A 21110-nucleotide genomic window follows, 5' to 3' on the forward strand; every position below is an offset into this window, starting at 1 on the left:
CATCTTCCCTTTGGAGTAGTCCTAGCTCAGTAATGACTTCACCATATATTCTGTTACCGAAGCCAGAATCCTGGGTCACCCTTGACTCTGTTTCTCCCTCTGCCCCTAGATTCAGTTTATGATTGATGTCTATTGATTTTTAATCTTTAAAAAATAGCTCATAGGAACTCTTGCTGTGACACAATGGCATCAGCGGTATCTTGGGAGCGCTGGGACACAGGTCCCGTCTCCGGCCCAGCACAGTGGGTTAAGGATCCAGCATTGCTGCAGTTGCAGCTTGGGTCTCGGCTGCAGCTTGGATCTGATCCTTGGCCTGGGAACTCCATGTGCCATGGAGCAGCCACAAATGGAAACAAAACAAAACAAAACAAACAAAAAAAACCCTTACAAATCCTTCATCTTCTCCATATCCAAGACCATCACCCCAGTCCAAGCTGTTGCCATCAGTTGCTTTCTTACCAAGCCTTACCAGTTGGTCCTTGCCCCATTCCAGACTGTTCTTCCGTAGGCTAAGGCAAAATGCGAATCTGGTTATCTAGTGCCCTGGCTTAAATTATCACCCACTTTTGCATTCAGATCCAGATCTCACTGAGTCCAAATCCTGGCCTCTTTCTTATGCCATCTGGCCTCTATAAAGTTTGGAGCAGTTGGCTTTGATTTGAAAAGCTGAGAAAAAGTAAGATTCTAAGGTATCAAGTGGAATCTGATTTTCTTTGACCTCATTCATTAAATTCATGCCTTGGATAATTAGGTCCTAGAATTTGACGCAGACCTGTCAGCAGAGCTCAAGTGTTCCACAAAGATTTTTAGTGTCTGACCTTTTTTTCTAGGCAAGACAAAGTCTATTCCAGTAGGAACATACGCTGTATAGCAGTCTTTTCTACTTTTTTCCATAATCTCCTTCACTAATCTAGCTAGGTTTTTTTTTGTGTGTGTGCATGGTTGTTTTTATTATGTATTATCGTTGGTTTGTTGGTTTGTTTTGTGTATGACTGAGTCCTTATCAAAGCAGATATTAGCACTTGAGCCTCAAGTTTGCTAGAGCTGAGTGCAGATAAAAAGAATTTTTTTTTTTTTTTCCGTTGTCTTTTTAGGACCACACTCACGGCATATGGAGGTTTCCAGGCTAGGGGTCGAATCTGAGCTACAGCTGCTGGCCTACGATGCCACAGCCATAGCAAGGCCAGATCCGAGCTGTGTCTGCAGCAGTACACCACAGCTCACAGCAAGGACGGATCCTTAACCCACTGAGCAAGGCCAGGGATCAAACCCGCAATCTCATGGTTCCTAGTTGGATTCTTTCCACTGTGCCACAATGGGAACTCCCAAGATAAAAAGAATCTTAAATCATCCTGTTAATTGACCAATGTAAATTTTAAATGGTACTGGGCAAACTGCCAGCACTGAGTTGGAAGTCCCTCTATCTTCATCTTAGCAGTTTTTAATCTCACTGCTTCCCAGGGCATGCAGACAGCTTGCAGGGAGGCTTGGCCCAGTGAAAAGTGAAGGGGAAAAGCATTTTTTTTTTTTTTTTGGTCTTTTTGCCATTTCTTGGGCCGCTCCCGTGGCGTATGGAGGTTCCCAGGCTAGGGGTTGAATCGGAGCCGTAGCCACTGGCCTACGCCAGAGCCACAGCAACGCGGGATCCGAGCCGCGTCTGCAACCTACACCATAGCTCACGGCAATGCCGGAGCCGCATCTGCAACCTACACCACAGCTCATGGCAACGCCGGATCCTTAACCCACTGAGCAAGGGCAGGGATCGAACCCGCAACCTCATGGTTCCTAGTCGGATTCGTTAACTGCTGCGTCACGACGGGAACTCTGGGAAAAGCATTTTTAACAAATCCACTCAGAATGATCTTCTGGATGTCGGTTACCTCAGGATGTCATCAGAAATACTCATTTTAAGAACAGAACTGCGGCCACCTTTCCCCCAATTTGTACCCTGATTTTATGTTTAAATAAACGTGATAAGGAATTGCTGGATTCATGGATATCTAGGGAGGGGCATGCCTTTTGTCTCCCCATGAACAGGGAACGCTGACTGGCCCACGGGATTCACTGTTATCTTGATGTTTGTGGGATACGCTCTTCAAAGTGTGGCCACCTGTGCATGCTGATAGCATCCCCCCCCCCCCAGAGTATTTTATCTGAAGACAAACTGCAGCAAACTTGTGAGGGAACCTAGATAAAAACCAGCAGGAAGAGACTTCTATCCTACAATCCGGGGAGTTTTGAGAGCCCCTCCTGAAATGAAAGAGCTAAGAGGGGAAACGCTAGAGGCTTTTGTTGTTGTTTGTCTTGCTGGGGGTGGGTGTGAGGTTGTGCCAGTAACCAGAGGGAGAAACTACCGAAAACCCTGAAAGTGGGGAAATTCATGTTTTCTAGTTTCCCCTCATCTTTCCTGAGGGACATTTCAAAGTTCTTCTGTTTGGAGCCAGAAGAGGAGATGTGTGATCACTGGCCACAGAGCCTTCATCCCCGCTCAACCCCCAGCTTGCGCAAAGCCGGAAGGACACCCAACTGGGGAAGCTGGTCCATACCTGGGGCAGGTCTCCTGGTGTGCAGAGAGCACCCTTTTCATCCTTTTGGGGGGACTGTTAACTGCCTCAAAGCTGAAGACCGCATCTACATCCCCCTGGCGGGAAGGATCTAGAAGAGGTGGCATCCCGGTTGCTTCCCTGTACTGAGAGAGCTTTCCTGGGAGGCCTGGGCCCGAGGTCAGGAGAGAAAATGGGTCTCTTCTGGGTGAGCAGGTTATCTTCTCAGGTTGTTCTCTGTGATTTCCTGCCTTTGCAGTGCCGTCCGATCCTTCCAGAAGCTTAACCTTCCTTTTCTAATTTCTCTCAACCCAGTCGTTTATCTAGAAACCTCTGCTTATCCTTTAAAACCAAGAAAAAAAAGTCCCAAGTCAGAGTCCTGTTGTGACTCAGCAGTAATGAACTTGACTAGCATCCATAAGGACACAGGTTCGATCCCTGGCCTTGCACAGTGGTTTAAGGACACTGTGTTGCCGTGAGCTGTGGTGTAGGTCTCAGATGAGGCTCCGATCCCATGTTGCTGTGGCTGTGGTGTAGATCTGAAGCTGCAGCTCCGATTTGACCCCTAGCCTGGGAACCTCCATATGCAGCAGATAAGGCCCTAAAAAGACAAACAAAAACAAAAGAAAAAGAAAAAGAAAGAAAGGAAGAAAAAAAATAGTTCAAGTTTATAAAACCTCCTTCTACCTCAGGCCAAATTATTTCTTCTCTACTCTGAAGTTTGTCCCCTTCTCTTATGATGCTTAAGGGAGAAAGAATTGCCATGCGGTGGGACCTCTGTGTTTCACTAGAGGAGGTTATGGACTGGCTCACCCAGTTTATTCATCCAGCTCCTGCATGTCTGGGAAATGAATAATGAGCATGATGCCATGGCAGACCCTGTTCTGGTTGCTTTATGTGTTTGGTCTTCACCACAATCCTCTGAGAAAGGGTCTAGTGTTGCTGCAGTTGTACAGCTGAGGACCCTGAGGCTTGGCCATGTTATGTAACTTGTCTGTGGACTTGGAGAACCAGGCTCAACCCAGGCAGACATCTGACAACACTCATGAGCAAGATTGTGCTCATCTGGAGAAGGACACCTAAAGGGCCAGAGGAAGGAGAAACAGGCAGAGGCTCTTGCCATCCTGTGAGAGTGGGGGCTGCAGCACTGTGTCAGGCATTGCCTTTCAGAATGACGAATTCTGTGCTGCGTTGTCAGGTGGAAGTCTGTGGAAGCACAGCCAGCACCCCGCCTTCTGCAGGAGGCCCTCACTGCTAATCTGATGCAATCCAATTTCCTAGGCTGGCCTTTAGGGCTCTGCCGTTGCTGGAGAGGGAGGGAGGGAGAAGTTTTCGCGTATTGTTTTTTGATCAGCAGGTTTGGAAACTTTGAGTGCTTGGCTCACAGGATGGTGGAAACGCTCCAGCATTTCCTGCGGCCTCGAGTCTGGGTTCTGAGATAGGGAACGGGGCCTGAGCATTGCCTGGCCCACTGGGGAATGTCAGCACACATCACGGAGTGACAGGGATTGCCCGGGAAGGGGAGCTGGGGGAGATGCTGGGGGGTGGGGGCGGCGGTGCAGACACTGGCATTACGACAGCTGAAAAGGAATTTGAAAAGCAAATATCCAAAAATCAGAGCAAGGGGGAAGTGTGTACATTAGTTTGAAAATAATGAACTTGCCATTTGAGATGTCGATTCCCTAAATGTGAGCACTCAGAGTGAAGAGATGAGAACCAGAAGCTCAACTCGGGTCTCATCTTGTTTTTGACAGAATGTCTCCAGGAGGGAAATGAATCTGGAATTGACCCTGCTCTCACCTCTGAGCGCCTCCATTTCTATTTCTGTCCAGTGGGCCAAATGAGTAACTGCTGCTTGAAGAAGCACCGAAAAGGTTTCTGTGCAAGGAATTTCTGTATTGAAAAGAAAAAAAAAAAAAATACACCATTGGTTTGAGTAATCCCTCACATCTAAAAACAAAACAAAACTCTGCATTTGCTTTTAAGGAAAGAGTGATTCATTCATTTATTTATTCACTTGTCTGAAAAATATTTATTGAGCTGCTGTTTGCCATGCCATCTGGTCAGGACCCGAGGTACAGAGATGAGTAAAACTTCTCCCTTCGGGGAATTCATATCAACTAATAGCATAAGAAGTGGGAAGGCACTCTGATCAGTGCTTGGTAAGAAGACAGGCATTGGGCCAGTTACTTCTAGCTTTGGAGGCTGTGGGGTCCAGGAAGTCTCTCAGTGGTATGGGCACATGAAACTGGCTTTGAAGTCTAGGTCGGACTTTTTGAAGCCAACCCAAAGGGGAAAGGAGGGGACATTCTGGAATGCAGAGGAAACATGATGAACAGAGGCAGGAGTCGCAAGAATTTGGCAAGCCCAGGGAACGGCCAACAGTCTGATGGGGACAGAGATAGCCAGCATTCTTCTTGGTGCTGTCGTCCCTCTCTCTTTAATACATCAGGGTGCACTTGGCGAGTGACCCAGGCCTGGCCAGTCTGGGGCTTGCCTTCTTTACAGCGCTTACCAGCAGCCACTGCCAAAGGACCTTTGATGATCTGAAGGGAAAGCCGCTTTGTCACGTCTGACTTCCAGTCATTGCCCGTGTCTGTGGGCATGGGGCAAGGGATACAGTGGGTGGGGAAGGGTGCCCTGAAGGAGTGGCACTCAGAGGCAGGATGGAGCCAGAAAGGTTTATGTGCTGTAGCCTCCGAATCACCATTCAACGATTTAAAGCAAGCAGCGAGATGTTCTAATTCTAGCTATCACAAAGACACCTCTTCTGCTTCTTTTGCTGTTTATCTTCTGATGGCTTACACGGTAGAAGCTGTGGTTAATTGAATTTTTATTGTCCTATGTGAATTGGAAAGAGTTACTCAAAGAGTTGGGCTGTTTTCCTGGAGACAGTCCCATAGATGCAGGTGATGATAATTCAATATGGGACGAAAGGAAAGCATTTTCTCTGCCACTTTCCACTATGTCTCTGGCCAAGATTCCTTGGCAATTCATTTTTCCTGAGAGACGAAGGATGCAAAGGGTCTCGAAATATCACTTCTCAAAGTGTGTGCCTTGAGAAACCAGTGTCACAGGCTACGCCACGAAAAAAGAAAAAGATTTCTGGACAGATACCTTTGGGAAAAAACTGTAGATTTCACACGTCTCATACAGTAAAGGCCCGAGAAGCCATGTGTCAATGAAGCCTTTACAAAATATGGGATAGCGATTAAAACAGGGGCTATGGAATCAGACAGATGTGGATTGAGTGCTGGCTGGGCTCCATAGGTGGATGTGGGACTTAGGGCAACTTCATGACTGCCTCTCTGTTTCCTTGTCTATAAAATGGTTTCTTAAGTGGTACCTATTTCATGAGGTTGTTAATGAAAGTGTAGATACATTAAAGCTATATGAACTAGTTATCCTAAGTAGTTATTATCCATTCAGAGTTTTAAAAGAGCTTTGACTGTTTTTTCTTTCTTTCTTTTTTTGCATTATATCAATTAATATCTCAAAGGAGGAGTGTTGTGTGGGAATTGCTGGGCTAAGTAAGACTCATTCTTGAAATGTAGGCATGGCTTCTGCTAGCAGCCCAGGAAAGCAAAGGCAGCTCCTAGGGCGGAGGGCTGCATCAGAAATATGGACATGTAGGTCTTAGAATTCTAGAATTTAGGAGCAAAATATCATCACTCCTTGGCTGTGAAGTTAGATTGTAACTTCAGTGTGTTTTGTGTGTCAGTTGTCTCTAAGGGAATGGCTAAATTCTAACTCAAGGAAGTAAACCATTAGGGTAGAGTTTATTTATTAGTTAGGAGTTTTTAAATTACGAGTGATGGAAACCTAACTCAAACTCACTTAGCATAACAGGGAGTTTAAGTGTTCATAAATCTAGGAAGACTATCAGGATAGATCAGAGAACAGAAGGAAAAGTGTAGGAGCCAGAAATTCAACATAGTTAGGGCACCTGTCAACTGTCTCTCCTCTCTGCTTGTCTTTGTTTCTCTTTGCCTCTTTTCCTCCTATGGCCCTTCCCCACCTAGAGGGAACAGGGAGGTGGACAGATTCAGCTTAACAAGCCCCGCAGGTTTTACAGTTCATTCCCTAGAAATGGATTTGCTTGGATCATCTGTCCCTTGGACCAGTCACTGTTACCAAGGAGATGGGTGCTGTCACTGGCCAGGCCTGACCACAAGCTCACTCTTGGTTAGTAGCCCATGGGACAGGGCCTGCTAGGTGAAAAAAAGAAATGGAAAAGCTCCCAAGATGGACAAAAACTGAAGCGACAGGAGTTCACTCGAGTAGTGTGTGGAGAGAAAATGCCACACACTGGCATTATCCTCAAGTGGTATCAAGATATTCATGTTTTCATGTTGAATTCCCTTTCCTTTTGGTTTTTATTAACAGATCCTTGCTCTATATTTCAGCTCCCTTTTTTGAAGTAAAAATATTATAGGAGTTCCCATTGTAGCTCAATGGGTTACGAATCTGACTAGTATCCACGAGGGTGTGGGTCCAATCCCTGGCCTTGCTTAGTGGGTTAAGGATCCGGTGTTGCTGTGAGCTGTGGTGTAGGTCACAGACGTGGCTTGGATCCAGTGTTGCTGTGGCTGTGGCTGTGGCCAGCAGCTATAGCTCTGATTCAACCCCTAGCCTGGTAACTTCCATATGCTGCTGCAGGTGAGGCCCTAAAAAAATTAATAATAATAATAATAGTAATAATAAATGTAGGACTATCAATATCCACTTTGTAAATTTCATCTATATAGACTCAGTCACCTGAGTGACCTGGGTCATTTGTCCCCCAGGGAACATTGGGCAAGGTCTGGAGACACTTTGATTGTCACAACTGGGGAGGCACAACTGGCATCTAGTGAGTAGAATCCAGGGATGCTACTAACATCCTGCAGCCACCAGTGTCGCCCTACAGCAAAGAATTACCTGGTCCAAAATGTCAATAGCGCAGAAACCCTGCTTTAGTGGTTCCATCAGAACAGAAATTCAAACTGCCAAATTTATTACTCTAAATATAATGGATTAAAAATAATTTTTTTTTATTCTTAAAAGGCCTTTGCTTTTACTTTTTTTCTTGATGGTAACAATATATGAAGCTATTATTTTTCCTACATTCTTACCAGTCAAGAAGAGTTTATTTCCCACCACTATGAGAATCAACAAAGGTCTTTTTATACGTTATTTGCATTTCCCTTATTACTATTAATGATGACTTTTTAGGTATTGATTAATTACATGTTTCCTCTTGGGCGAGTTGGTTTTTTTTTTTTTTTTTTCTTTCTTTAGGTTGTACAAGTATTTTTTTCTTATTAATTTATAAGAGATCATTATGAATGATATTTATGCCAGGTTGGGTCACAGTTGTTGTCTATATGTCCTCAGATTGTTATTTGTCTTTAAATTTTTATGGGGCTTTTTGGAATGCAGAAGATTTTAAGTTCCTTAATGTTAAATTATCAGCCTCTTCTTTCTGCTTTCTTTCTTTGGTTTGTAAGTTTGCTGGTAGAGACTGAGTGTCTTAAACAACAGAACTGCATTGTCTCACAGTTCTGGGGGCTGGAAGTCTGAGATCAAGGTGTTGGCAGGGTTGTCAAGGTCAGGCCTCCTCCTTGGCTTATAGGTGGCTGTCCTCTCCTGGTGCCCTCAAATGGGCATCGCGTTGTGCTTGTGTCCAGATTTCCTCTCCTTATAAGGATACCAGTCCACTGGGGTTAGGGCTACCTTAGTGAACTAATTTTAACCTAATTACCTCTTCAGTGACCCAATCTCCAAATACAGTCACATTCTTAGGTATGAGGGGTTAAGAATTTAGGGGGACACAAAGGCCCACAATAGGCATCATGTTAGAGGGGCCTTTATGACTCCAGAAGTAAATAAATATTTAGGGGAAGTTATTCAGACTCACCAAGATTTGGTATTTCATTCATTTCCTGAAGATGGTGCCCACTACCACTCAGGGCTGGGGTGAAGAGCAAGTGGGCAAGTGGGTATGTCAAGTGCCCGATGCAGTGCCTGCTCTGGGCACAGGCCCTGCCCTTTCTGCCGCTGTCCCGTAACCTTCGCAATGACTATTCAAGATGCTGTGGAAGCACTTTCCTCTACAGGTTTGCAGCATATTGCAAACAATGGGAGTCTAATAACACATTTCCCCACCTGGCAGGTCAATGGACTGAGTTATTTCTGGGATTACCACATGAGGCTTTTGTCCACAGCATATCCGTAAAGTGGAATATTGGGTTTCTGCATTTGATTCAGTTCTCGCTTCACCTTCTTCTGAATGCTTTGTCTTGCACGGTGTTCGCCCTGTTTCTAAAGCCATAGAGCTTCCTCGTTGACCCTCTGCTCTTCTCAGAATGGCCATCAGTTTCCTAAGGGAGACAGAGACTCTGAAATGGCACTCCCACTGTGTATTGATCTATCCGGACCTTGGATGCAGGGGCACAGGCCCACACCCCTGCTCCCATGGTCCCTGGCAGTTTTTGTTGATCTCTGTGACTGGTGAAGGGGAATGTTGTTCCTCCCTGATGTTTGTTTGGGAAGGGAAACAGAGGCAGCAAACCTGGATGAGCGCAGCATCCCGAATAATGTCCAGCTGAGAGCTCCTGTCCCTTACTGTCCTCTTGGAGCTAGACAGTAAGGGTGTCGAGATGCCGTCGGTCTAACTGGAACAAGAAGAATGTTGTACAAAGAAGAGGAGAAGCAAACTTTTATCCAGATCTGTTTCCAGCGAGCTTTTCTGAGGCACAGTGTGTCGTGCAAGGCAGTGTCCTCTTAAGAGAAACCCAGAGAGCTCAAGGCAGACTGAGCAGCCAAAGGAGATTCGAAGATGCCACGTCAACATATGCCACGTTGCAGTGAGGATCATATTGAGCTAAAAGCAATTAAGGAACAGCATACTCAGGAGGCGCTCTCTGCCCTGCTTCTTCTACTTAAAAGCAGGGTATAGATTTCCATTTGTAAAAGTGTCCTCCTCTCCCAAACCAAAGAGACAGCTCCTGTCAGCTGAGAGGACTTGCGATTGCCTAAGAAACCTTACGAAACAACCCTTTCTTAGCATACATTTCCAAGCCACCTTTCCACAACCTACATTCTGCCCTCCCCCAGGAAGTCCCAAGCCCCCTTTTCTTTGTTTATCCTTTCTCCACACTTTATCACCCCTTGTTAAGACAGTTTGTGAGCTCCAAATTTTAACCCTCTGAGTTACTCACCTCTGAGTTCTCCTGCATGTACGGGTGTTGCATGAATAAATAATTTTTTTTTCTCCTGTTAACCTTTGTTTTATTAGTTTAATTTGCAGTCCCCAGCCACTGAACCTAAGAGGATTGAGGAAAGTTCCCCCCCCCTGCCATCTCTATATACTACAGAGAGAAGGAATGGAAGGCTGCTTCAGCACCACCATAGAGGTCCTTTCCCTTTCTATCTAACTTGAATGCCAAAGGAGAATATTGTCTTTTTCTATCAGGGGTCACTCAATGTTTAAAATATGGGACTAGTTCTCCCTCCCCACTAATCCTATATTCATTATAAACCTAGTATCTATCACAAGTACATAATGATGGCTGGTGGGGCAGAGGACAGCTTGCCTGTGGAGGAAAGGGACAGAGGAGTTAAAGCAAATCATTTCTCCAGCTGTTTGGTGTTTCTTTCCCAATGATCTCCCTTTGGCTTCCACTGACCCATCTGTCAGGCTCTTTCAGTGCAGTTGTCAGGGCACACAGTTCATCAGGGCAATCATGTTAGTTTTCCCACTACACAGCTCCTATAGAATATTCTTAAAGGCTTGATTTTTTAAATTCATTTAATGGGGTTTGTTGGTATATCAGAAAGACTAGAAATAAGATAAAAGGGTTTAAAACCATTAAGGGACCCAAAGCTTAAACTATGTAGAAAATTCAGGAAAAAAAAAATAGGTCAGATATTTGGACTTTGTGAAGTCCAAGACCTAATCGAGCTACCTGGAAAAACATGTAGGGTTGTAACAGATCTTAAAGAGACTGAAGTGAGGTGAATTTGAAATGCAGACATATAACACTTTGGGCATCGAACGATGTGTAGAGATAGACTGATTTCTAGCTGGGAATTACAAACGGGTTCTCTCCATTATCTTGGACGCAGGACCCAAACTTTAGAAGCAGGTGTTCAGGATTTCCCATCATGGCACAGTGGAAATGAATCCACTAGGAACCATAAGGTTGCAGGTTTGATCCCTGGCCTGGCTCGGTGGGTTAAGGTTAAGGATCTGGCGTTGCCATCAGCTGTGGCTGCGGTGTAGGCCTATATGGCTCGGATCCCCCATTGCTGTGGCTGCGGTGTAGGCCGGCAGCTGTAGCTCCGATTCGACCCCCTAGCCTGGGAACCTCCACATGCTGTGGGTGGAGCCCTAAGCTGTTCAGCAGACTGATGAAGACAACTTCAACTTGCTCAGGGATTATGGAGGCACATCTAACTGACATGCAGGTTTTGGTAACTAACTCCCAAGTAAGAAGTGACTCTTTTTTTTTTTTTTTTAATTTTGTTGTTGTTGTTGTTGCTATTTCTTGGGCCGCTCCCGCGGCATATGGAGGTTCCCAGGCTAGGGGCGAATCGGAGCTGTAGCCACTGGCCTACGCCAGAGCCACAGCAACGCAGGATCCGAGCCGCGTCTGCAACCTACACCACAGCTCATGGCAACGCCGGATCGTTAACCCACTGAGCAAGGGCAGGGACCGAACCCGCAACCTCATGGTTCCTAGTTGGATTCGTTAACCACTGCGCCACGACGGGAACTCCTCGTTTTTTTGTTTGTTTTGTTTTCTCCATTTAATTCACTCAACTGTAAACAAAATCTTTGGCATGCATATTAAGGTTGTAGAGTCTTATTATTGGAATACAGTAAATCAGTCAGCAGGCAAGCAGTAACATTGTGGAATTCTCCACTCATTCCCTAAGTAGGGAGAACCACAAGGCAGAGTAGTTGGAAGGTCAAGCCAGCTGCCTACACTTCCTTTTAGTGGTTCTTAAACTTTAGTTTGCATAAGAAGTATTATATCAAGTGGTTTATTACACAAATTCATGCAGCGTATTTTGGGGAATTTTGTCTACACTTGGTTTTATTGCCGGTAGCTCTGATGAGATTTCAGTCGTGGAGAAGATCCATTCAGCTGACACCATGAATAAGATGCCTGGTGATGTAACTGTAATTGGGATGTGAATTCTGCCCTTAGAGTGCTCCAGGTGTGATGGGGGGGGCGGGGATTGACCAGAAGACTCAAGTGCCATGAATGCTGTGCCAGGGGAAGTAAAGACTGCAGGAAATTGCATTGTTGATTGCCATTTAGAACTGCATTTTTATCTCAGTTATGCCAGACCAAGCCCTGAGCCTGCACATTGATCTTTCTTGGAGAGCATGATGAGACTGTCTTGTGTCAAGTTCAGCCACGGGTTGCCCTGATAATCAGTAGTCTATCCAGAGACCTTGGTAGCTGACAACTTACCTGGAGGATGATGTTGCCCCTCAGAGGACATTTGGCAATGTCTGGAGACATTTCTGATTGTCACAGCTAGAGGAGGGTTGACCTCTAGTGGGCAGAGGTCAGGGCAGGGATCCCGCTAAACATCCTGCAATGCACAGGGCAGCCCCACAACAAAGGACCATGGCCCCGAAGGCTAACTGTGCCAAGGGTGAGAAAACCTGGGCTAGAAACTTTCGTTACTGAATTTCATTGGTAGCAACAGTGACTATATATAGAAGCCAGCGAGCTAACTGTGCCCTCGTGGAAATTTAAATACAGGAGAATAAAATGTGGACCTGTGTGGATAACGGGATTATTCATTCTGCACATGGGCACCTGACTCCACCCATGGGAGCCTGGCGACAGTCCTCTGTGCTGTTGGTTAATGTGGGGAAAACTGAGGAGGTCTAATTGGGCTGCTTGAGTGCCTTCCCAGCGGATGCCCCCTTGCCTCTTTGCTCTTTGCTCTCAATGGCTGCTTTGTACACCGCTCCTTTGTTGTTCTCCTCAGAGATGCAGGGAGAACCGCTTTATTCTCCTCTCATCTGTTCAACAGGTTTTGTCTGGACAGTCTTTGAGAAATAAATATCCGTTAAAGGGGAAGAAAAATACACTTAGCCTTTGATTCCTGGAGGGCCAGACAACCTCTTTCTGTGTAATTCTAGATTATTTTGTGTAGAGTTGGGAAGGAGGTGCTCAAAGTGCATTGTTATTTCTATCATCTGTTCTCTTATCCACCAAGATTATGTGTTCTTGCTTTGAATAGTGTTACCTGATATTCACCCCGAGTCTGTTTTCTTAACTCTTGTTCTAGGACGTGTAATTGAATCTGGGTCCTGAATTGAAGTGAGGTGGTACGGATAAAATACACTGTCCTTGGAATTCTCAAGTGAAATAAAAGAGTGTACAGACTACAAAGTCTGTCCCAGTACAGATTGTCTGCTGGTATTTGTGCATATGAGACTCCACAGTTTTGTAACAAGTTGTTGTTTTTGAATATTTGGTTGTTTTCAAATTTGGGGAATTATAACCAAAATAGCAATTGGCATTGTTATGGTTAAGGTAATAATTATTTCTTAGTGTTTCTGTTGTGGCTCAGTGGTAACGAGCCTGACTAGTATCTATGAGGATGCGAATTCCATCCCTGGCCTTGCTCAGTGGGTTAAGGATCCAGAGTTGCCATGAGCTGTGGTGTGGGTCACAGATGCGTCTTGGATCCCGCGTTGCTATGGCTGTGGCTGTGGCCAGCAGCTACAGCTCTGATTTGACCCTTAGCTTGGGAACTTCCATATACTGCACTTGTGGCCCTAAAATATATATATTTCTTGAGGAAGCACCCTAGAAAAGCAAGATCACTCAAAGGGAATACAGAATTTTAGGGCTTTGGGCTACAGCCTGCAAATGTACCCCTGGAAATTGTGCCAATTTATACTCTGAATAGGTGTTTATGGACATAAACTTTCTTCCTTAGAAGTCACAGCCAAGAGATATGGTAGGCGTGTCTAGGAAGTCAAGAGTATGGAGAAAGAATGTACTGAGTTATGATTCAACTGCTATCAAAACTCATTTTTGCATTACTCTGGCCCCTACTTACTTGGCTTTGTGCACTCTCCTGTTTCAGGAAGATACAAAGCCTGCTTCTGCCTCAGGGCCTTCGCACTTGCTGTTCTCTTGGCCTGTGACATGATTTCTGCAGAGGTCCACATGGCTCGCCTCCTCACGTATCATTGGTTTTTGCTCAGATGCTGCCTCTCACTGAAGCTCCCCCTGGTTTCCTTTTTAAAATTGCAGCCCGGCCCTCCCATGCAGATATACTCACGTGCTTCCGATTCCCCTTCCCTCTTCATTTCTGTCCGTAATCCTTGAGATGCCATCTAACATTGAGATTTGCTGCTGTATTCCCAGCACGGAGAACAGGGCTGGCACGGAGTAGGGCTCAAAAGTTTTTGTTGAATGAGCAACCGAACCACTGCTCTGTAGATTTGCTCTTTGCTGGTTAGCAGTGATTATCTTCATACTAGGCTATCTTGATCTTCCTTGACCAAAGGGGCAGCAGTTTTGTTTTGGTGACGTTGGCTCTGGTGACGTTATTTCTATAACTGCTAGTGTTGTTATTATAACTGCCGTTAGGCTGCTATCATTAGCTCTCCTATCTCTATCATCTTAGTCTCGTCCATCCACCACTGAGATCGGGGATAATAACTGACAAGGCCTCCTCTGGTCTGATAAAGAACCAAATGTGTATGTTTGATTAGACTCTTCACACAGAGATCAGTTTCTACAAAGGACCAGGAGTCCAGTAGAAACAGTGTAAAGGATTTGGACCGTTCACACAAAAGTGGACATGGGACTTTGCCTGTTTATGTTCAACCTCGGTCGAAGTATGAGAAATAGACATTAGAAGTACATTGAGATACACTTTTTTTCAGTGCATTAGGCAAGCACAAGTGCAATACGTGGTGAGGCTGTGTGTCAATAGGCAGCCTCATCTCTTGTTAGAGGGAGTGTGGATGGATACAAATCTCACGCAGAGGGGTATTTGGACATGCCTATCGAAATCTAAAACTACCTATGCTCTTTGACCCCAGAATTTCACTTCTGTAAATCTACCCTAAAAATATGCTTGCACATGAACAAAATGATATGCATGAGGTTATTCACAGAGGCTTGTTTACAAAGGTGAGAGATGACCAGTGGCCCACGGCCAGGGACTGGTTCTGCAGATAGGATACTTCCGTATCAAGAATGACTATGCCTCTGTAGAAGGAGCCAGGACACAGTATTTGTATTAATATAAAAAGATTTGGGAGAGACACGAAATGAAAAGACAAAATACCACCCCTAAAAAAAGGGTATAGAGGAGTTCCCTTGTGGCTAAGAGGGTTAAGGATCTGGTGTTTTCACTGCAGGGGCTCAGCTCACAGCTGTGGTACTGGGTTGATCCCTGGCCATACATCCTGGGCAGTGGCCAAACAAACAACCCGCCCCCCCCCGCAAAAAAAAACCCCAACCAAAAAACCCACTAGGTATAGAATACTCCCTTTTTATATAAAGGAAAGAGGGAAATACAATATGCTTTTGTATTTCCCTTATAATCTATGAAGAAATTCTGGAAGGATCTGTAAGAAACCATGAAGAGTGAATTGCTGGAGAGATGAGGATAGAGGTGGCTACCGGGCAGGTACAACACTTTGGGAGGTAGGAGGTTATACACCATTTTTACATGTGCCCACAGACGCGTGCACACACATTCAAGGTTTGAATCGCATGCATGTTTTACCTGTTCAAAAATGTTAAGTTAAAAAAAGTCATCCTAAAAGAAACGGTCGAATCTGGGAGAGAGAGGTGGCAGAGAATGATCTTACTTCCCTTGTGTCAGCAGCACCATTCATTCCAGGGAGCGTTCGAAGTCTGTTCTGAATGCTGTCCCCAAGCCGCTTCAGTCGATCTGCTTCTGATGGGGCACCATGTGAACTGGCCTGGGGGAGGGAGTGAGTGTGTGCCTGTGAGTGAACCTTGGGGCATCACTCCTGCCTTCTGATATCCTGGTTGCTATAGTGCGGAGCTCTATTTGTGACACACAGAGAACACTTTAAAGAAACACTGCTTCCTGGCCATGACTTCCTGGGCAATCTGTCCTTCCGGAGGCTGCCGAGCACGAGGGGTTTGCATGCTCTTCTGGGCAGAGTGAGCCCAGCTCGTTCAGACCCTGGGCACCATTCGGAGCAGAAGCGGGTGGTAAGGCATGCCTTGCTTCCCACTGGGCACTCGGGAGGCCGTCCCTCGCCAGGGCCTCGTCTCCTGGCGTCTGCGACTCCGGGGCACTGGCCCCTTCTCCTCCTCTGTCTCCTCTTCTCAGGAGCTACCCGAGTGGTGCAGTTGGCGCCTTGTGTCTTCTACGCCAGAGCCGTTTCTCTACCTAAACCACCAGTGAAAACAGGAAGTGATAAAGCAGAATTCGCCCTGCATCTGCCCTGAGCGACTTCTCTTTCTTTTTGTCATTCCGCATTAGGGATAGACACGTGTGTCCGTCTGCCCCAGAGGATCCCACTTGCACCGGCTTTGGACGTTCTCGGGATTTGCAATGCCGCCCCCCGCGGACATCGTCAAGGTGGCCATAGAATGGCCGGGCGCCTACCCCAAACTCATGGAAATCGACCAGGTTGGTAATACTGGCAGTCGTTCGGGGGGTATTTTAGTTTCCCTTCTCTTCTGACATTTTCGCAGACTTTGGATAGCTCTTTTTTCCCCCTGTTCTCTCTCTGGCTGTGTTGCAAGCTCTGTGTGGTAGGAGTTGCAGGGCAGTTTGATTTCTGCTCCACACGCAGTGGCGATGGATGGGGCTCTTATCGTTGTCCAGCATCTCCTAGGAGGGTGTCAGTACAGGGTTTGTGTCTGAAGCTGTGAGGGAGGGAGCAGAAGGGACAAGAGGATTAGGCTTTGAGCAGGTGACACAGTGGAGGCTGTCCCACCCCTGCCTTGCAGGGAGGGGCTCCGGACCACGTGCGGATTGTTTTATCATAGACAACACAAAACTTAATTTTTGGAATCACTTTTTTTCTTCGATTTTTGCAGAAGCAGCCAACAAGTATATTGCTACTTTGTCATATTAACAGCTTGATAATGAAATTAGTGTAGAGGGGCTAGGTCTTGGATTCTAGCCAGTTGTAATTTTATTATTAAAATGCACTGTGGGTTCTCTTATCTTGTCTGGTATGGAATAAATACGCAGTAAATTTTTACCAAATGAAAACCTATCAAGAAGACTTTTGAAATGGCTTTACCTGTGGAGGCTTCCTTCAGCTTGAGTACCGACAGTCTTATGATGGATCTCTCATTTACTCTTGGATTATAGGCTATCTCAGGAAGCTTACTTTTGTCATTCTGGAGCAAATGATTTAAAGGAAAAAAAAGACTGAGACCTTGTGTGCACTTATGGTTTCATAAAGCATATAATACAGGATTCTAGGTGGCTTTCTACATTTTCAAAAGTAGGATTCCATGGAAACTTCACTTTTTATGTCCTTGATACTATTTTATGGTTATGATCTATACTTTTTTTTCTGGTCAAATGTTTTATCTGGCTGAAGACCACTACACTATAAGATTTATATGGCATTGTGTGGATCCAAAGGACTCATTAAAATAAATTATAAAGATCAAATCAGAATTAGTTGAGTGCGAGCATGAAAGTAAGAAAGGTACATTTTTAGGATTGTTGTCAAAAAAGATGTCATCAGACCAGCACATCATTGTCATTTTAACTCTTCTCTGAGGCAGATTTTGTTGTGACTCTAGAAGTGACCCATGAATGTAGAAAAGCCGACCCAGTAATTTTTTTTTTTCTTTTTGTCTTTTTGCCTTTTCTAGGGCCGCAGCCGCAGCATATGGAGGTTCCCAGGCTATGGGTCTAATCTGAGCTGTACCCACTGGCCTACACCACAGCCACAGCAACTCGGGATCTGAGCCGCGTCTGCGACCTACACCACAGCTCATGGCAACTCCAGACCCTTAACCCACTGAGCAAGTCCAGGGATTGAACCTGCAACCTCATGGTTCCTAGTCGGATTTGTAAACCACTGAGCCACGACGGAACTCAATGACCCAATAATTTTATATATATTTATGTCAGTCAACAATTGTTACCTTTTTTCATGTGCTATTTGAGAGAGAGAGTACAAGTTGAATATTACTTTTTAATTTTTTAATTTTTTTCTATTTTGACCCCCCCCACGGCACATGGAGTTCCCAAGGCCAAGGATCAGATGCGAGTCCCAGCTGCAACCTATGCTGCAGCTGCGACAACAATGGATCCTTTAACCCAGTGTGTTAGGGCGGGTGGGGGGGGTGGCGAACCTGAGTCCTATCCTAGCTCTGCTGAGACGCGCCACAGTGGGAACTCTGAGCATTACTTTAAAATAGGACTGGGACTACTTGGCGCAGACTAAGTATTGCCAGGATTAGGTTTGTCTACAACCCGAGAGAACCAACGGCTTCAATGGGATAGAAGTTGGCCTCTCAAGTCATACTGGGCAGTCCTGGGCTGATCTGATTTTCCAGTGCCTTTTTCATAGGTGGGGCTGAGGATCAGCTGCTTGGGCATCACCTGGGAGCTTCTTAGAAATAGTCTCAGACTCTACCCAGACCCCCTCACCCCGATGTGCATTTTAACAAGATCTCCAGGGCATTCCTGTGAGTGATTGTGTCTGAGAAATGCTGAGCTGGATTCTTGGTGCAGAAGCCTGAGGCCTCATCAGAACCATCTGGGGCACCTGATCGAATGTTCTCCAGGGTCCCAGCCTAAGAGATTCTGAGTCAGTGGTTCAGGTAAACTATTTCCTTTTGATTCTGCCATGGCCCGTGGTGTTTGGAAGACCTCAGCTCCTGATATACACTCATAGGGGCCTGTGGCATCAGTGTCCTGTTCTGGCTTCTGGCGATGTCCTTTTCTCTGTGCATACCTTAATAATTTTTTAAATATTCTTTTTATTTTAGAACAATTTCAGATTTACAGATAAATTACAGGGATTGTATAGAGAGTTTTTATATAACTGTGGCACATTTGCCAAAACTATGATAGCTCACTGGTAACCAAACTACAGAATTTATTTGGATTTTATCAGTTTTTCCACTGATAGCCTTCTTTTGTTTCAGAATCCGATCTAGGAATACCAACTGCAATGTAATATGGTCATAGTGTTTCCTCCGTCTTCTCCAGTCTTTGATAATTTCTAAGTCATTTCCTTGCCTTTCAAGGCCTGATAGTTTTGAAAAGTAACTTCTTTTGATATAATTCTTAAAAATAAATTTTATTGAAGTATAGTTGACTTAGAAAGTTGTGTTAGTTTCAGGTGTACAGCAAAGTAAGTTAGATATCCATATAATATATCTGTTCCTTTTCAGATTCTTTTTCCAATAGGTTATTACACAGAATTTAGTAGATCACCCTGTGCTATACAGTAGGCCCTTGTTACCTAACTATTTCATCTATAGTCGTATGTATATGTCTCAATCCCCTAATTTATCCCTCCGCCTCACATTTCCCCTTTGGTAACCATAAATTTGGTTTTAAAATCATTAGTCTGTTTCTGTTTTGTAAATTCTTTTGAGTCATTTTTGGTTAGATTCCATGCAATTGTGATATCGTATGATATTTGTCTTTCTTTGTCTGACTTACTTCACTTAGTGTAGTAATCTCTAGGTCCCACCATGTTGCTGCAAATGGCATTAATTTTTTCTTTTTTATGGCTGAGTAATATTCCATTATGCATATGTACCACATCTTCTTTATCCATTCCTCTGTGGAAGGTTGCTTCCATGTCTTGGCTATTGTAAGTAGTGCTGTGATGAACATTGGGGCATGTGTATGTTTTTGAATTATGGTTTTCCTCTGGATAGATGCCCAGGGGTGGGATTGCTGGATCATATGGTAGTTTTATTTTGATATAATTTTAAATACAGAGAAATGGCAAGAACCCTTGTCTACTTTCTTTCCAGATTCACTAATTATTAATATTTTGCTTCATTTGCTGTATTGTTTTTCTCTCTGCAGTATATAGATCCCCCTTTGAGTGATTTGAGGGTGATTTACACTTGATCTTAGCCAAAAGGCTGAGAAGCGATTGAGGGTGATTTAGAGGCATCATATCCCTTTAACCCTAAATCTCAGTATCCGTAAGAATAAAATCATTCTCTTACATAACCACAATCTCTTTAGAGAAACCAGAAAAGTGAACATTAGTTCAACACCTATCATTTAATTCAAAGCCCAAAGCCCACATTCAAATTGTATCAGTGTTCCCAATAAGGTCCTTTATAGGTATTTTCCTCACAGTCTGCTATCCCTCCAGGATCATGTATTACATTTCTTGTCATGTCTCTCTGGTCTCCATGGATGTGGAATGGTTCCTTCGTCTTTGTCTTTTGCGACCTTAACAGTTTTGTAAAATACGGGACGGCTTTTCTGTGGAATGGCCTCCAGTTTGTGTTTCGCTGATGTTTCCTCTCTATCAGACTCAAGTTTTGCATTTTTGGCAGACAGGCCAGAGAGGTGATGTTGTGTCCTCCTTGCGGTATCATATCAGGAGCCATGTGATGTTGCTGTGTCTATTCTTGGTGATGATACTGGATTTACAAGTGTAATTATTGAGGTTTGTAGAAGTTAGATGATTCACTAGTCCATGAGACTGTGACACAAACCCAGGAATCCAGGCCTCCCACACTCTGAACTGAACGTAGAAGTTGGCTGAGTTGTAGGCCTCGTGGTCACGCCGTGTGGAGACGTCCACCACGAGAAATGCCGTCCCTTATTGCCCTGCAGCTGCTGAGGTTGGAGTGAGACTCTAGGCAGTGTTGATGTCCGGTGTCATTTCTTGATTGGGTCGGAAGTTGGCACAAGAGTTGGAAGTGTATTTGCACGAGCGAGGAAGACTTTAGCAATGATCATCACTTGGGTTTTCTCCTTATCTTCTATCTTTTTAAATAAAGGTCACATAACCTGCCTCTCTCCCATTGCACGTTACCTTTGTTTAGAAAGCTCTTTGCCGCTTTTTAACCTGGAGAGCTACCCTTTCACTAAAACGTATTTCCGGAAGTTGGGTTGGACATTGCTGCCCCATCTCCTCTCCAAACCTCCAGTGTTCCTTCACTTATCTCAGCGTGTTGTCCTTGTCTATCGTCTTAAACTGGTGTTCCTCAACCTTGAGTGCCGGAGAGCCACCCAGGGAGCTTGTGAAGAATGCACATTCCCAGCCCAGCTGCAGAGATGGTGATTCTGCCGGCTGAGGATGGGCCCTCAATCTGGTGTTTGGTGAACACCAAGTGAGTCCATAGAAGGGCCTTCCACATGGCATCATGCAGGGACTCATGAGAAACAGTCATGAGCCTGTGAGTTACTTTGTCTTTGAGTACTGTTCCTCCAGTGCCTGGTAAAAAGCCCGTCCTTAATATATTTAATTCATGAATAACCGGGAGAGGGAGCTTCCTGAGTGGGGCTCGGTTCTGCTCGGCCATGCTCCAACAGGGCCCATCGGGATCCAGGGCATGTCTTCCTGGAGTAGACTGGTTTATCTTTCTTCTACGT

General features: G+C 45.0%; 1 protein-coding gene across 6 annotated transcripts in view; it reads left to right on the forward strand.

The window, feature by feature from the left end:
* Nucleotides 1-21110, forward strand: part of ELMO1 (engulfment and cell motility 1) — a 581070-nt gene that overhangs the window by 115386 nt on the left and 444574 nt on the right. For 4 of the 6 annotated variants that reach the window (XM_021079237.1, XM_021079238.1, XM_021079236.1 and 1 more), the window contains one exon: nucleotides 16041-16190. The exons of 1 other annotated variant lie outside the window; for it this stretch is intronic. In XM_021079237.1, the coding sequence (XP_020934896.1) occupies nucleotides 16113-16190 (78 nt within the window). In that variant the 5' untranslated portion in view covers nucleotides 16041-16112. Of the gene's footprint in view, nucleotides 1-15000; nucleotides 15767-16040; nucleotides 16191-21110 lie in introns of those variants that run through there. One more of the 6 variants, XM_021079240.1, reaches the window with a different exon arrangement.

The sequence above is a fragment of the Sus scrofa genome, chromosome 18 (genome assembly GCF_000003025.6).
Source record: "Sus scrofa isolate TJ Tabasco breed Duroc chromosome 18, Sscrofa11.1, whole genome shotgun sequence".
In the NCBI taxonomy this organism is placed as follows: Eukaryota; Metazoa; Chordata; class Mammalia; order Artiodactyla; family Suidae; genus Sus; species Sus scrofa.